At 43.2% G+C, this 18109-nt stretch overlaps 1 protein-coding gene and 1 long non-coding RNA gene across 3 annotated transcripts in view; one reads left to right on the top strand and one right to left on the bottom strand.

Moving 5' to 3' along the window:
• Positions 1 to 1160: 1160 nt before the first annotated feature.
• The window catches only part of LOC118403188, a 17702-nt gene continuing 753 nt past the window's right edge, over positions 1161 to 18109 (bottom strand). Inside the window, exon 3 of the long non-coding RNA XR_004829617.1 lies at positions 1161 to 1324. This is a non-coding gene — a long non-coding RNA (uncharacterized LOC118403188). The remainder of the gene's footprint in view (positions 1325 to 18109) is intronic.
• LOC118403186 (titin-like) overlaps positions 1318 to 18109 on the top strand; it is a 33086-nt gene continuing 16294 nt past the window's right edge. For both annotated transcript variants that reach the window (XM_035801750.1, XM_035801749.1), the window contains exons 1-7: positions 1318 to 1632; positions 11605 to 11888; positions 13620 to 13783; positions 14115 to 14246; positions 14541 to 14625; positions 15092 to 15305; positions 16870 to 16997. In XM_035801750.1, the coding sequence (XP_035657643.1) occupies positions 11630 to 11888; positions 13620 to 13783; positions 14115 to 14246; positions 14541 to 14625; positions 15092 to 15305; positions 16870 to 16997 (982 nt within the window). In that variant the 5' untranslated portion in view covers positions 1318 to 1632; positions 11605 to 11629. The remainder of the gene's footprint in view (positions 1633 to 11604; positions 11889 to 13619; positions 13784 to 14114; positions 14247 to 14540; positions 14626 to 15091; positions 15306 to 16869; positions 16998 to 18109) is intronic.

Below are 18109 nucleotides of genomic sequence, written 5' to 3'. Positions count from 1 at the left end.
TACGTGGGCCAGTCAAAGAATATTTAGTATTAGTTACCCCCTAATCTCCAAGCAGATCCTACGGTATCATAAGATAGTATCGGCATATAGTATCAAAAGCTGACAGTCGGAGTGAAGCCGGTCTAAGAGTGTGCTTGGCTACATGTACATCTCTTGGCTAAATACACTCCTTGGCCAGTTAAGTACAAATATCTTATGCCATCGTAGGATCTGCTTGGAGATTAGTCACTCTCCATCTCAAAACACACCGCTCGAGTGGCGACGACGATTTGAAGCATTTCTTTCACATTTCTTTTACCTTGTCTCCTTGTTTTCTGTGAGAAAGAACCTTCTTTTGATTGCTACTTAAGATTCACTGAAGAAAGCAGTTTTCAGGGATGTAATTGGCTTGTGGCTAGTTAAGCCTTTATTTAAGAGGTCACTAATAAGATGCCCCCCACCCGGGACTACATGTTTATGACGACTGTTTATAGGTCACAGAGGCTCTTGTGTATATATGTCAGTACAATGCTGCGGCGGTGGGGGGTGGGGGGCAAAAATACGTACTGATATTTTCGCAAACAAATAGCCTTTCGCTTGTTCCGTGTTTACTAGTAGTCTGTGTAACACAAACTCTGCTGTCTGGGGCTGTAACTGGCGGATGTTGGACGGGCTGCTATAAGCGAGATTTCATCAGGGTACAGTCCGTGGTTAGCAAGCGGAAGTATCGAGCCAGTGGTGAGATCAGTGGTCACTACGGAGGATGGTACTCAGACTTTTAAAGAAACAAACAAACAAATAAACAAACAGACAGACAGACAGACAGACAAACAAACAAACATAGAGAAACAAACAAAACATACGAACACGCACACGCAACCTATAACGCACGTACTCACCCACACACCTATATATCTAAACGCCTCCAAATGGTACAACCTAATTTGATAGAAAGAATCAAATGAAGACGATAATCACATATAAACGGGTCTAAGCTTACATGGATATTGTTCTAAAATCATCAATACGATATCTACACGCACATAATGATGTTGGGTTATGATTTATTTCCTTGTAATACATAGAATTTAAGACAGAAACCCCCACCCCCACCTTAGATGACACTGACGTGTGCATTGGATGTCGAGTATACCGCTAATACTGAAAAGTCCTAGCAGCACCCTCCAGAACCCTCGCCGAGCCCAGCCGTACTACAGAAGCCGTCACCACGCACGCTGCAACCCACCCGCTCGGAGCAGCTACCAACATTTTTTCCTGACGCAGACAAATCACACTCCGGTGTTTTGTTGAGCCAGGGTACTTGGGTGTTCTCCAGCGATCAAACCTGTAAAAACAGAAGCAGGTTTGTTTTATACCGGAGGGATTCGGCAGCAGGTCCCCACAAGGGCGTCGTTCCAGAGGCGAACTTCAGAAGCAGAAGTTTGGAAACGTGCCACAGGTTTGGGTTACCCGCGCGAGGCAGGATCCAGCCTTTATAACCGGGTGTCCGTCCGGGCTGGAAAAGAGATCGGGGATCGTGTGAGGCTGGTTGAAACTGCATCGGTCTCCCCACTGAGACCTCTCCTCAGTCAAGGCCAGCTCTGTAACGTTACCTCGTGTTCGGCACACTTGCTGGGAGCTGTCCTCACTAAGGTAAGGTTCTCTCTTTTCTTAAGATCTATTGAGACGTTTGAAGTTTTCAAACCTGTCGTTTTCTTTTGATAAGTGCAAATAGATGGCGAAGAAGAAATGATTGATGAAATGATAAAGATTGCGATTGAAGGATGAAGATTAATGGTGGTACGAATATTTATATTGTCTTCCACTCCTCCCGCCGTCGTTTGCTTTTCCTAATCTTTTTTCCCTCTTTTGAGCTTATCCAAATAAGCGACTTTCCTTTGTGCCCGCTTTTCTCACAATTGGTCGTTTCAATGGGCTTTGTGAAGTGCAAAGTGGTGTTTTCTTTGGTGAGAAAAGTCGAGCTATGTTTTTCCTGGAACATCTGTAAAATATAACATCCAAGCGATTGAAGGTTAGACTTCCAAGTTCTGGGTACCAAAGGTTCAGGGTTCTATTCCCCTTGCGAGATGACTAGACCTTGAATGAAATGTCACTTTTCTATTCATTTTTACTCTAAGTTACTGGAAGGGACTGACCACTTATACTTATGAAGGGAGGCAACGTTATGTAGGCTCCTGTACGTCTATCCCGTTTATTGATTAATGTATTTTCCCAACATCAGAAGCTTGCCTCTTTAGCGAGTCCTGTCCGTCTTGAATTGGAATTAAGTAAAACTTCAATCATTCAAATCGGTTTTGCGAAGATCATTAAGATTACGAATAACTAGTGTTGTCTATGTCGACCGTCGTTGAACAAGAAATTATTTCCTAACAAAAACATACTGCATAACAGACGAAAACATACTTTAAAGCATACCTTGCATGAAAGTAAACCTTGCTTTTCCAAAGCGCCTTTGCCGCGGGTAGCGCGCTTTCAACTTTGGATTAAAATATTCCGTGTTAGGAAAAACGCCTTATCTTAAAGCCACACTGTTACCGCCGATCACTTTTATGTCAAGTTTGATCTTAAATCAGCCATATTCAGCAAAACAGCCTGTCTTGAAAGGTTGGAGATGTCTCGACCTTAACCGTGAAGTCTCCAAGGTCATGGCCAAGGTCAAGTGTGGACCTTTCGCTCCTTTGAAGTCGATTTGATGATCTGTTGAACCGAAACACCTCTTTAAGTAAAACATTTATTGGTTTGTTAGTACAAGCGATTATTCTGACCACAAATCTTTAAGAAGACACGAAGTACAGCTAATTAAAGAGGAGAAGAAAGAAAATACCTCTGTCACGGTAGCGTCATTTTCGAGCCCTTCAGAAGGTCAAAGGTGAGATTACAGAATGACTGGTGGCTGCTGGGGCATTTGCTGGGTCACGTCCTCTCTAAGGCCACTCAGAATGCATTTGTTAGGGATGGCTTAGCCTTTTCGGGGCCCAATAATGTTGACCCGTTTAACCGAGTACGGGTCAAGGAATTTCCATCTCTAAAAAAAGATAGTTCATAATTCATGGGGCTCAGGACACGGATGGATCCAATGATGGTGCTGGCGGGTGATGAGGGGGTTGGGTTGATAAACTAGAAAAATTAAAGCGACAGGGAAAATGTAGATGACAAAAGAGTCAGAAGACGCTTTTTTGAGAATGCAGCTACTGTTTCACGCATGCATGCACGTACTCCACCAACCCCACACTGGTCCGTCTTCGCGCATTCCAACTGTTAAACCTGACAGGAGACGCAACAAACAGTACCCAACCTACATGTTTGGTCTAAGATCGGATACTACCTCCTCCGAAAAAGGTCATGCTTTCATCTGTGCTGAAATGTAGCCTCAAATGCAGCCCTCTGGCACAGACAGAACCAGGTCCCCGAAACCCGGGAGCTAATCAGAAAACTGCGGGTAGTGAATGAAAACAGAAACGCCGGGCGGAGGGCTGCAAGGGAGGCTAAGTTTGATTCTAGAAAAAGTTGTGATTTTTAAGATAGATTTGTCAGCCTTTATGTGGTAATTGGTTGTCACAATTCTGTGACACACCTAGATTCATAATCGTACGATATTACGTTTCCCTGTTGATAGAGACGTTCACATAGACACGAAGACATGCATATTGAGCTCTTGGCAATGATGAAAAGTTTTGACTAGTAGTACCAAAGCAAGCGTAGGCAGGTCAGATCATGGGCATAAGGCGTTTAGAGACTGAACAAGATGACGAACTGGTAGATATATGGAGTGTTGTCATAAAAGTATTAAGTGTTACATTGTAAAGAAGCCTCCACTGAGAAGACTCACATAAAATTATTCGACCAGATTCGTGAAATGCATTTAAGTAGAATCGCCTGCGTTACGAGACAGAGTCGATAGCTTAGACTGTAGACATCTTTACAGGGGAGTGTGGGCATGAAAAATGCTGTACACCAGGGCCGGGACGGGGGGCAATACAGACTTTCATGAATATTTCAACCATTGTCAAAATCACGTGATCGTCTAACCACTTGACGCTGAGATAGCGGGTCAATTTCCCTAATTAAGGCTACAGAAACTGACGAAAGCTCGAGCCAAAATCCCTACAACGCTTCCTACAGTACGTTCGTCTTGACTTGGGCATCACGTTTTTAGATCACTAGTTTGTTTCTACCGGCAGGTACTTGCATTTAGTTTTCGGTCATGAAGTTGCAAATAAGCTTTCTTGTATTGCTTTTAGGACAATCTCCCAACAAGTTTGAGGTTCCCAGATAATGTTATCCATTGTGCGGCCTTAAATTGTCCCCAAAATGCCTTTCCGCCTTGTTCGGTGGCAAGTGGCCCATGGTAACAAGAACTCAAACCGGACGCGGAGAGCCATGTATTACAGCCGTGACTTTTGGCTGTACCAATTTGTCAGCGGCCTCGCCTCCAAGCATGTGGGATTGTTCGAAACGCCGCCGGCATGTTGAGTCTATTACCCCTGGAGATACCCAGGAAATGGACGAACGGACCAGCTGCTTTGGTCTATAGCTACAGCAGGGGCATTTTGAATCCTGGGTTTGCCGTGTTTTTGCTTTGGGTTGGTTGGTTGGTTGGTTGGTTGGTTAGTCTGTCTGTCTGTCGGCCTGTCTGTCGGCCTGTCTGTCGGCCTGTCTGTCGGCCTGTCTGTCGGCCTGTCTGTCTGTCTGTCTGTCTGTCTGTCTGTCTGTCTGTCTGTCTACAGCAGGGGCATTCTGGATCCTGGGTTTGCTGTGTTCTTACTTTGGCTTGGTTGGTTATTCGGTCGGTCTGTCTGTCTGTCGGCCTGTCTGTCTGTCTGTCTGTCGGCTTGTCTGTCTGTCTGTCTGTCTGTCGGCCTACAACAGGGGCATTCTGGATCCTGGGTTTGCTGTGTTCTTACTTTGGGTTGGTTGGTTGGTTGGTTAGTCGGTCTGTCTGTCTGTCGGTGGGTCGGTCGGCCTGTCTGTGTCTGTCTGCCTGTCTGTCGGTCGGCCTGTCGGTCGGTCGGTTGGTCGATCGGTCCGTCTGTCTGTCTGTCTGTTGGTCAGTCGGTCTGTCTCTTTTTGCTGAATTTAATACTTCTAATCATTGTACCTTGATTTTGATTGGAACCTAATGGCTACCGGGAACTGGCATTCTACTCCAACTTTGCCCTAATTCGCCATTTGGCGCAGGCCATTGCCTTACACGTTAGACACAACCGGTCCTACAGGGGTCAGTTTTGTGCTGGCTGAGGACAATAATCGTGTGCGGTAGCGTATTCCCCGCTACACAACCCTGTTTTGTTTAAGGCCCAGTCTTTGATGTTATCTGTTCCCAATAACTGGTGTATTCTCGTGCGCTGACGTGAAAGAAATCCCACTTGTGGGCGCGACACCTGCAATATGCACTTCGTTAGGCGGGATCAAGGAAGTTCACATGCCCTTTCTTTGTCGTCAGATTTGTGCCGACAGCCTTGGTGCAGGGTGCTGGACAAGGGGAATCGCTTTCTGCTGTTCTGCAACACATGATACCACATGAATCACTGCATGCTGACAATCCACAATATCGATCTTCTTAATTAAAAAAAGAATATCTAATATCAGCTAGCAACTCTTTCTCTTAATGTTATTTGCAAAATCTTTGATCGTGCAACCGGAACCTGTATTTTCGCCACCCATCCTATCTTATTTCTAATAGGCTGGGCCGGCAACGTTTTTACGGAAAAAAGCCCCCCCCCCCCTTTCTCGTGAATGATACGGATAACGTGTATTTAATATCATTGATAAATGATGTAGTATTGAATGTCCGATAGATGTTCTCTGACAACTTCACCGGACGGGTTATCCATTGTATCCTGATATATGATCGATGTCGGCACGTACGGTAGGGTAATAGTCACTGAGAGTCAGACACAAACTCTCATACCCTAGTAGATGCCGCTGTAGAATTCTTTCCTCGTGAAACTCTTCTCCTGTTTGCCTGAAATCTCACGGACGAGTGAGATCTAGACTCACTCATTAGAGGACCTAATTAATTGCCTCGAACCTTTGGTGTTGCCCTGTACACGTTTGTGCGAGTTCGCGCGAGGGGATGGTGGATCTCTCTGGGGTTGGGAGCAAATCTAGATGGTGATCATGCGGTTTAAGGAATACATTATCAACTTCAAAGTGGACCAAACGTGCTATATACATTGAAGAGTATCGTGATAATGGCTTACAGTTAGTTTGAGGGTCGCCATGTTGCTATGTTTGAATGTCCCTGTAGCTCAATTGGTAGCAGCCTCCCAGATAAGATCTTGGTTCCAAATGGTTTGTAACTGGGAGAGCCCGGTTCAATCCTGGGTTGGGCATCTCGGTTGGGGCTGTACCTGTCTTTTTCGGAATGGACGTAAAAATGTGAGCCCGTACGTGTTCGAGGAGGTGCCTCATCACATTAAAGGGCTCACAATCTCTCTTTAAGGACTCTTTAAGAATATGCCCTGCTACTAAAACAGCAAGGAAACTTGGTGCTCTATGTGCCAATGTGCCCTTCTAGGAACTGAGTGAAGATGTTGGTTTGTAAGACTCGTGCTGTAAAGTCATTTCGGTAGAAATGTTCTGAACAGTCGATTTCACCACCTCAACGGCCCTTGATATGCTTTTTGGCTCTTCATCTTTACAGAGCATTAGACCATTAGCCTAGCTGGCATCTGTCCTATTCTCGCCATGGTTGCCCCCCCCCCCCCCCGCATCATTACACTGGCAGGATATTGATATTTTAGGAAAAAGCGATCAGAGAAGCGAACCTTAGTGAGAATAGGATAGATGCCAGCTAGGCTATATGACCATTTCAAGCTACTGTCGACATTCCTTTGTCTCTACCAGACTCGCACCTGGCCGAATGCACTAGTAATACATGTAGCTAGGGGACTTCGGCCAAGTTAGGAATAAAAGCCTAGTAGGATTGAATAGGTCTAGGAGTGGACTGACCGTCGGGATAGACTGCAAAAGACTGACTGAGACCCCATAGCAACTTAGTTGTCCCTATTGGGCCAAATTCTTCTCTTTTCTCATCCAGCTGACATGTCTGCTTGGAGACTAGAAATTCCTTGTTTCTATTTCTGAAAATGAAAACATTTACATTCCACGAACCAAATTCTGAAACGAAAAAAACGTTCCACATAGCTCGGTCGTGTCCTGTTTAGTAAACATCATTAGGGGAGGAGTAGAAATACAAGTCTTTTCCATTTCCCCAATCCCCTCTGCTGTAGGCCACACAGTCTCGACTTTATGGATAGCATCCGAATGTGTATTGGTTTTGGCCTGATTCCATGAATGAAATGCTCATAGGACGATATAACAGGTTGTCTAAAAGCGAAAGGCGTCTCTAAATTCCTTCGTCCTTCTTGCAATTCTACACAGTACCATCAACTATTTCCATCTTCGTTTCATTCGTAACGTTTTTCCAAGGTCTCAGCGCATTGTTAATGAGACTAAGTAGTGATTTTTTTCACATTCTATTCGTGAATTTGTGGTTTCCAGAGGATGTCATACATAGAATCAAGTATTTTTTTACCTTTGTACTTGATAAAAGAGTCACGGCCAAACAGTACTAGTCTTCTTGGTATTGGTATCGATATCCGGATGGACGATGGTACAGAATTAGTGAGAAGATGAAAAAAGAAACTGAGAAGACGTAAACTTAAACTTCTCTTCAAAAAATGAAGTAACATTAAAATGAGTCATAAACATAACATCTGCACATTGGCAATGCGTGATGACAATTGCTGTTTCTTCGCTTACGGAGATGAGTGGGAAAATTGTCTTCCTTCGCAGACTCTCATATGGCTGTGCGGACCAATCCTAGGCCTGCACGTCCAATACACACATACAATATATCGCTCCTTAGGCGAGGAAGCAAAATTGTGGAACTCTATCCCGTCCCCTGACATCAGTTTTTGTATTTTTCCAGATTTTCTTCCTTCGCAGGCTCTCATGTGCCTGTGTGGACCAATCCTCGACCTGCACGTCAAATACACACATACAATATATCGCTCCCTAGGTGAGGAAGCAAAATTGTGGAACTCTATCCCGTCCAAGGACATCAGTTTTTGTATTTTCCAGATTTTCTTCCTTCGCAGACGCAGGCTCTCATGTGCGTGGCTGTGTGGACCAATCCTCGACCTGCACGTCCAATACATACATACAATATATCGCTCCTTAGGGGAGGAAGCAAAAGTTTGGAACTCTATCCCGTCCCCTGACATCAGTTTTTGTATTTTTCCAGATTTACTAATCCCCTCTCTACTAAAGGCCCACTCCCACGTACTGTTCAGGGCGTGCTGTAACAGTACTTAAGTTCAAGGCTACTTTGATCCAGTAAAGCCAAGTGTATCCATTTGCCGCTTAAAATCGCATATCGGTAACTGTATGGTTCACATTAACATGCCAGGTTGCCAAAGCGAAGCTATATTTGGAACGGTTTGTGGTTTCAATAAAAATTCTGTATCATTCTTTGAATGTACGGAACGAAAACACCTGCTCGTGTTACAGGTGGGACCTGCCCGAATTGACCCAGATGATATACAATATAGAGGTCGGATACATTAAGACTCTGGTTTCCATCTGTACCCTTCTGAAGACTACTCTATCAGTACACTAGTACCATGCCTACACCAAGTAGATGTTAGACCTCTTTCTATGGGTTTCCACGGAAAATTCAAATCGCTCATCGAATGTACGGAACGAGAACATGTGCTCGTGTTACAGGTGGGACCTGCCCATGTTTGACCCAAATGATCCTAATGCCATATACTATATAGAGGTCGGATATATTAAGACTCTGGTTTCCATCTGTACCCTTCTGAAGACTACTCTATCAGTACACTAGTACCATGCCTACACCAAGTAGATGTTAGATCTCTTTCCACGGGTTTCCACGGAAAATTCAAAGCGCTCACCGAATGTATACGGAACGAGAACACGCGCTAATATTGCGTCATATGGGACTTGCTGCATGTTTGACCAAAATGGTAGCACTTTATACAGATCGGACTCTAGTTTCCTTCTGTTTCCTCCTATAGCGGGATCTCAATGAATTGCGCTAAACTGCGCCAACTTTGCGCCCACTTTCCTTTGCGGTTACTCTGTGCTGCGCGACGCACAGGTAAAATACGCGACCTTTCCATATGAAATGAATGTCACATTATCAGTTTCGGCTCAAACTAGATAAAAAACATAACTTTATGCCTTTTGCCTCTTTGCGCTATTTATATATTTTGGGATTTGCGAATTTCTTTAACATTCAAAAAAGCAATTTTATGCGACAAATGCACAGGTTATACCCCTCTCACATTATTCACGATCTTCGGGCGTATCGATGGAAGATCGGCCATATTTAAGATCGACAGAGGGTTGCGCGTATTTTTCACCAGAAAACCGTCCCTGTCACATGTAAGCCATACTTTGTACTTTATACAATTGTTGTGCAATCAAGTTATTACTATAAGCGAGGCTCGGGCGATTGCCGCAGAGTCGTCGTCCGATCCGGATTTTCGCCAAATGTGACAGGGGCATTAGCGAATTGCGAATGCGTTGCGTATTTTAACAGTTCAGTAAGATGCACACTAGTACTTTAATACCAGTCTGTCAGCACAGGAAGAACTATCGTGGTTACAGAAAGTAGATCAAAAACAGCAGGGGAGCCTTCAGAAGATAGCTTGGTCTTAGATAAAGCTTAGAGATATACAGCGCTTAGGTGAAACAAGGATACCAGTTATAACTGTGAACCCACGACCTAAACGTCAGGCGTTATTTTAATCAAAACTTAACTTTAAGCACCATTTCCTCCTAAAAGTAAACACTCAATGCAGCTTCGATAATGCAAGGATTTGATATGACAGATTTGACGTTCTTCCTTACGTAACTACCCTTTGATGTTTTAATTCCATTGAGATTATGAAATATTAGATGTCTGTTATGGTTGAAGCACCTACAACACATGGCAATTGTTATCGTTACCAACTGTTTGAGTCAGATTGAGTCATAGTAGGGGATGCGTTAGTACCAACCCAGTTGTCCTTAAGAAGTGACATCTAAGGAGGGACAGAAAGACATTTGCATTTAGAGTATTGTGAAAATAAATTAAGATAAACAAAGACGTCTTAAACTACAACAGACATTAATCAAACTGCTTAATGTAAAAGAGCGTTCAAACTTACTTTTACCATCATCTAAAATTTGGAATGACGTTGTGACAGGATGTTTCTAAAATAGAAAGCTAAAAGCTGGAAATGAGAACTGATGTCACTTTTGCTCACATTTGGCTCGGTTTTCATATACAATGCCGTCGCTCGACTTTGTACTTCTTGTTTTCGCCAAAAGTTTAGAAATTTTACCCTTTTGTCACCAATCCAGAATTCAACCAAGGCCGATTGACTACTGCTGAAAGAAACGTTGACTTGAAATCAATGATTGTATTTGACGTTTGCCCTAACACATGGTAGTGGTTACTTTGTTATGACACTTGCTGCTTTTTTGGAGGAAGCTCTTTGTATGAGTGTAACCCTGGCTTTGGAATTATGGTTCCGGTGAATAATTCTAAATTTTTTGATGAGGATTTTATCGTTTATGCTTATGCTCCTCGTACAGAGTTATTTTTCATCAAAAGTAGCAAAAAAATAAAGATCATTGCTTTACAATTCGAGATCGGAAAAGTGTTGACCAGAACCTTTATTGATATGTACATCTGTACCTATTCTGAATATGGAGATACATGTACTGTAAAATCGTCACACAATCAGAACCTTCCCACGACTTTGCTCCCGAATACTTACCAACCAACTTGTAAGGTTGGCGCTTGGTCGGGAGTGGTGTGGAATTAGTCTTACTCTAGATTCATGGCCATCTCGCTCCTTAGGACTTCTTTGAGAAGAAGATGACTTTACTTGATGTTTTTAAAAAGTCATTTATTCAGCTGTCGCATACGACTTTTAGAGACTAGTAGGCAACTTCACCGACCAACTCCCGAACACAAATGACCTGGCTTACGACTAGCTCCATGGTCTTTAGAGAGTTTGGAGTTCATGGTCGGCTGTGTGTGATAAGAGGTGTGGTGACTGATAAACTGACTTTTGACAGCATTTGGACCTTGATTTTATGTCAGCATTTAAACGCCTTGCGACACCTGTTTTACATGTAACAAGGGCGCCCATACCTTTGTCAATTAGGACAGCTAATAACGCAAATCTAAAACATCTAATCTAGAATCTAAACTTTGACCAGACCAATGCCTTGATCCCTTGCTTGTATAATTGATCGGCTACATTGACCTTTTTTCTCACTTGGCCCTTCCTTTTGTGTCCTTCTTTAAACGCCGACAAGTGTCTTTTGTAACGTGTGCTTCACATGAAACAAGAAAGTTCATGCCTTTCTCATTAGAACACCAAAGCTTTCTTATGACCTTGACGAAATCGTCTTAGAGTTCAAGGTAGGATTTGTAACGTGTTGTGTCCTTTGTAAGGGTAAATACTTCAAGAAGGTGCAGCAACTATCAGTACTTTGAGACTCCGTGATGTGACTACATTTCTTACATGTGCTTCACAAAATGTTCTAATTCTTCTATTTTAATTGATTTTGCAGGAATCAACTCAACATTTCGAACAAGATGGCGGCATCAGCAGGTGCAGTGTTCTTACTTCTAGTGTACACGTCATCAGTTCATGGGTATCCAAGACAAAGATTTCGAGTCTACCTTGACAGTGATGCTTCTGCCGTTGCCGACTGTGCGTTTGAAGGCAACAGCCTGTGTTCCTGGACCCAGGGACAGGACGACACCATGGACTGGTCTGTCCTACAGGGATGGGACGCTACAGGCGACACCTACTGGACGACGTTGCCAAGCACGGACCACACCCTAGCAACAAGTAAGTTACACTATACACTGCCATACAAACTTCATATTGTGAATGGCATCCGTTCAAGACACTGAAGGAAACCTAGAAACAAACAGGATTATTTAGTAAGACTAAATGCTTAGCTTTTGTAAATAAAGAAATGTTTTAGGAGGATGAAAAGATGCTTTAGGAAATTCACTGTCCCAAGAAAAAGGCCACCAATGACCCATTGAATATGCTGTCGCTTCGTGCAACTGTTGTGACCGGGCACCGACACCGACTTCTCGTTTCTCCTTGTTTAATTTGTAGAAAAAGGCAGGTCCCAACTTTAGTGCTATTTTACATACGAGTTTCATTCGGAGGCTTTTTTTCCTTCCACGTTAAATCGTCAACGCACTGTAAGCTGATGCGTGAAGTATTCTTTCGTGTAATCCTCCCGACTTGGAGCCCTGCGCTAAGTCTCGGTGTGTTAGTTTGGATAGTACTGATTGGGTGACGGAATTTGGGACAGAACTCAGCGGGGGCAGGTGGCAATACAGTTGTTCTAGTCTTTCATCCACACCGCTGTAATAAGGTACGGTCTGTAATCAAACCAATATGTCTTATTCATTGTGTACAAAGAACATGGTAAATGTCAACAATCAGGAGTGTAAATATAGAAAGAATTCGAAATTACTGCAGTTGTTAAGTTGGTTCTAAGCTTACAGAAATCTGCCTATAACGTGCCATTTGCCTAATGTGCGCGAAGTTAAATGTTTTCTTGCTAAGAGGCAAAAGAGAAGGAAAGAAAATACTACAAGAGAGGAGTGCTGCAATCGTATAAAGCTTTGCGGAGAGGGGGATACAACCTTTTCACAGGGGACACAACCAAACATGGAATTGTATTGGAAAGACATCAAAGAGAAACCATCACTAGAGTTATGTGGGTATACATTTTTTGTCGTTTGCGGTTTGCAATGTAGAACACGAAGGCCATGCATGATGCAAACAACACGACTTTCTTTTCGGAATGATGGTGATAAATCGGATCGTACCACACGTAGGTCTAATTCGAAAGCACGGCTCAATGTAGGTGTATTCCTGTACACTGTCAAAAATGACGTCAGTCTCATGAAGAGGTTGATTGAGCGGATTACTCAGACTAAATAAGACAAGGATCATGTTCTATCTCTGGGATAGAAGTCCCTTACCGGGAGGCACGGACAGGCGTGTGGAGACGAAGGGTATTAATAGTGTTATGACTTCGTGCTGCGGCAATGGTGGTTAGGATAACTGATCTATAACTAGGACCATCCCGTAGGGACCTGCTGGTCACATGTGTACTGTTGAAAGCGAGGATTTCGTGGCTCCGGGAGAAATAGTATACCACTACATTGTGTAATTTATAGAGAGTGTATCCTCACCATAATCATGTTATAAGCTGTACAACATTCTCGCAGACGTTGGAAGACCTTTGACGGAAATGACCTCGACCACGCTTCAAAATGAAGGGGTAGGAAGGCGCCAAGTGACATCACTGCAAGATGGCAAAGATTTGAACCGAAATCGAGAGTCTACATCAGATTAGAGACAAACCATAGCTTTACGTTGCTGTTGTCTTATTTAATACATTGAAATGTGCGTCCCCATTTTAAATGCTGCGACTTTAACAGGTGGAATAAGCAATGAAAACTGTCTCTAATTTTACCCATGCCCAGTTATGCATCGTTTGCGGGTTTGTACATATATAAGCCAAGGCAAATGTTGTGTTGAACCTTGCAGGTGACGGCTGGTACGTAGCCGTAGAATCTCCCGCCACAGTCACAACCGGTCGGCCACTCGCACGCCTGCAGTCCCCAGTAATCCCGCATGGTGAAAAGGCTGAGCAGTGTTTGACGTTTCATTACCACATGACCGAGGACTACCCCGCTGATCTGGGCTTCGATGTAAGTCTGTACTTAGATAATAGACCAGGAACTGGACAATAACAGGGAAACGTTCTATTGCTCTTAGATTGGGTAGGGACTGACCAACCACAGGGCACTATTTTCCGATTGGTTAGGAACTGGCCAACCGCAAGGTGTCATTTCTTGATCAACCACGGTGATTTATTTTCTCTCTTTCGTTGAAACTTCCTTGATTAACTTTGTGTATACCCTTTTCGGCTCCCTTTCTAAATCATATCTATCATGTTAAAAGTTAAGACGTTGACTAAGACTTCCGGATAAGTATAGAGTTACGAAATATCAAGGATTTGTCCATATCTGTCTACTGTAGGCAAAGAACTTGCTGAATGTGTACCTGCTATCGGAGGGCGAGTTGAAGGGACCGATTTGGACTATGGGAGAACTGCTCTATGGCTACTGGAACCAGGCAGAACTTTCTTTCACCACATATAAGGACTTTCAGGTAGGCATTTTGTTTGTAATCATAATTCATACATATTCATATGACATTTACCTTAGGTCCATAGCAATCATCAAAACAGAAAAACATAACAAAAAGGTCGGATACGATTTTATTATGAAGATTGCACAGACAGTGGATGTAGAATTTATTTCTGAGCAATATGTACACCCCCTGACTAGATTGTACAGAGAGTGGATGTAGAATCTATTTCTGAACAGTACATCTCCCCGACTAGATTGTATAGAGAGTAGATGTAGAATCTATTTCTGAGCAATCTGTATATCTCCCGACCAGATCGTGCTGGAGGCGGTGGTAGAGTCCCAGAATAGCGGTGACATCGCTCTTGATGACATCAAACTCAGAAATCGGCCGTGTGCAGGTAGATTTAGGCTTAACAGTTCCCTGCGTGGATTTTGTTAATATATATTCTACTTTGAGAAATTATAAACTTAAAACGTAATCCTATTGTAGCTATCAATTCCACAAGTATGACAGTGGTATGATGGAGTTCCCTGATTGGCTAGGAATTGACCAATCACACGAAAAAATGCAGATCACAAGCGTTCAAGTTCTACACTGAGCAAGTTCTCACGTGCTGCTTTAGAGGAGGTTGGGCCATGTACTCAGTGCATGGGATTTATCTCCAAGCAGATCCCATGGTACCATACGATAGTATCAAAGCTGGCCAAGGAGTATAGCCAGCCATGCGCCAAAGGGAGTCGAACGGGCACAGGAGCGTAACACTCCTATGCCGGCTTCACTCCTCTGCCAGCTTTTGATACTATCTGATGCTATCGTAGGATCTGCTTGGAGATTACATAGAATTACATGTTTGCGCCCTGCAGGTTGTAATCACATCCTGACGGACCGTACGGGCACGTTCACCAGCCCGCGCTACCCGGACCCCTACCCGCAGAACACGGACTGCACCTGGACCATCAAGGCGCCCGACGACAAGAGGATCCGCCTGGCCTTCGACCTCATCGACATCGTGGAGGACGAGAACTGCGAGATCGACTACGTCGCCGTGAGCGGGTCGGAGAACGGGGACGGCATCAGGTAAGGCCTTCGTCACATTTACAAGGAACAATTAAAGTTTATGCCAATAAATCTGCACAAGGCATGCTGTTGAATTATTTTAGTCCGTGTTTTTTTTTTTCTCAGCCCGGCCTGTCCCCGGGTAGGAAATGTGACGTCGGCCGAACTGTGACGTCAGCCGAACTCGTATCATACCCCATGCCAGGCCAGTCAGTCAATATGAACAGCCAATCAGATACTCCCTTTTCTGTTTTCTGAGAAGAAGTCACCAGCCAATCACGTTGTCTCTTGACCGTCAGCATCGACGCGATTGGTTGGTTGGCTGACCAACGCAAACGCAGCGAAAAGTACGGTACGCCAGGGCTTGGTATGAGAGGATAAGGGATGACTGTCCGGTCTTTCTTTCTGTCGTTTTGCTCATGCCTTCATGCTTTTTATAGAGACAAATTTTTCGTGTATAATCAGGTAATAACTCTACATGAAGCGCGCGTTATCAAGTGGTTTTCGCTGTACACTCGTTCTCATTGAAATGTCGAAAATGGCATTTTTTTGGTCGAAAAATAAATCGGCTTTATTTTCAGTGAAAACTACCTGGTTGTTTAGGAAAATTCCTCTTTTAACCATAGCCAAAAAATGGCAACTTATTATTTTCGGTCCCATTGGTAATACATTACAGGGCGGGTAACGTTACCGGTAACGTTTGTTACAATAGTAAACTTTACCCTGTTTTCTTCTAAAGGACTTACCTTATTGACTATATCATTTAGGTATAAGTGGATGTCCCAAGGAACATTTGAAAAGTGGGCAGCTTTTTTACACCAGGTCAAATAGAAAGCTTAGACAGCATCGAACAATGGTAACGTTTGTTACAGTCATTTCTGTACAACATTTTGTTAAGCAAGGTGGGATACAAATACCAGTCAACAACCCTTTCTTGTTTCTTTAGGAAGCCAGAAAAACTGTACAGCGTCACAAAAATGGTCATTTCTAGTCTTATACGTGGATAATAAAACCGTGGCAACCATCGTACCCGTGGTGGTAACGTTTGTTACAGAATCTGTCGACAGGCATAAACCACCTCACACAGCCTCCAAGATCGGTGACAGTAGCGATCTGACGTGATCGGTCAGAGGGCCTTGGTAGCTGGTTTCACCTGCCGAACAATTATTCTGGGAACTAAATTGTTACATTTTTGGCTACTATTTGAATTCTTCGTTTCTTCTCAGGCGACAGCCATTTTTTAGGGTGTGAAATCCGACCCGTGGCTATAATAACCGTCTAAGCCATCAACCAATACGAATGTTGTGGTGCATCTTTTGTAAAACATTACAGGGGTTATGGAAAAATGAAGGAACCAGTGATGTTGTCTATAATTTTCTCTATATCAAGCCGTAAATTCAGGCGACAGCATTTCGACATTTAAATGAGAACGAGCCTGTAATGAACTGTGATATAGCTGGTGTTTACACAATCTCTCCTGGCTGGGGTTGATGACCCTCTCCTCTAGGGCGGCGGCAACTGTAGCCGCTAGGAGCGCGATTTTTGTCAAGCTAAACTTTTATGTATTTCCGTTGAATCGCTCCAGGCATTGCGGCAGCATCGCGCCCGAAGTCTACACCAGTCGTGCCAGTGAGATCAAACTCCAGGTGAAGTTCCGAACGACGTGGGAGAGCGGATATACCGGCTTCTCGGCGAGATACGCTATCGTACCAGGTGAGGATATATCAATTGATAATTGATAATAGCCTTTATTGCACATTCATGCCCTATCGGGCTAAGTACAGGCATATACATAAATACGAAAGGTCGTAATACAGTATACATGGTTTGTATGACTAATCTAAAACATGGGTTCTAAAACTATTCTAATACATTTGTTCGACTTCTTCTCGTTTCTTAGTAATGTTTAAAATGTAGCTTGAGATGTCTTTGTGTAATATCGTTTGATCAAAACTCATAAGAAAAATAACTTTTTCATATATATCGCTTTCTAGTCAAGATACGCCTACGTGGAAGATATACAGGGTTGCCACCTGTTGAAATTATTTGTTCATTGATCAAACGATAAAATTCACTTGTTGCCAAACTTCGCTAATTTCTTTTCAGTAAGGATTCTAACTTCAACTAGATGGGAATCATTCCATTCAAAGTTTTGCCTTCTGGAGTTTTGGACTGCTTTAAGGATATGAATGGTTGCCATCAGTTGAAATGATTTGTTCATTGATCAAACGATAAAATTCACTTGTTGCCAAAGTAATTTTTTCAGTGAGAAATCTACCTCCAACTAGGGAATCATTCCGTTCAAAGTTTTGCCTTGTGGAGTTAGTTTAGGAATCCTTTAAGAATATGCATGGTTGCCATCAGCTGAAATTATTTGTTAATAGATCAAATGACGTCTACATTTTTGACGCTTGCTTTCTGCAGACAGAAGGTTTGTCAAAGGCAATCGTCATCTGCACAAGATCATCAGACCCCTTCTTCACCTGAAACTTCAAAGTCCCAGGGCTACCTTCGTCTTCCCATGACTCTACTGAAATCACGTCTCCCTCTAGCGCCTCTTTCTGGTACAGCACGGAAACTTCCCGTAATGTGTAGCCTTTCCCACTGTCTTAATCAGCTGGGTGACTAACCGAACTATTTTGGATACATTGGATTCTGGTAATATTGTTTCTTCTGGTGTTTCTGTATGTCATCAGATTATGTAAATATGAACTAAAAGTTAGCAAATGTTTAAATAGCATTCTGACTATGGGACTCACCAAGTTAAATACGTGTAATTTGGGGAGAGGATACCTTCAATGTAGATTACGTTGACTTATTCACGC

The sequence above is a fragment of the Branchiostoma floridae genome, chromosome 16 (assembly GCF_000003815.2).
Source record: "Branchiostoma floridae strain S238N-H82 chromosome 16, Bfl_VNyyK, whole genome shotgun sequence".
NCBI lineage: Eukaryota > Metazoa > Chordata > Leptocardii > Amphioxiformes > Branchiostomatidae > Branchiostoma > Branchiostoma floridae.
Note: the sequence above shows the minus strand (reverse complement) of the source record. Positions and strands in the feature narration are given on the sequence as shown.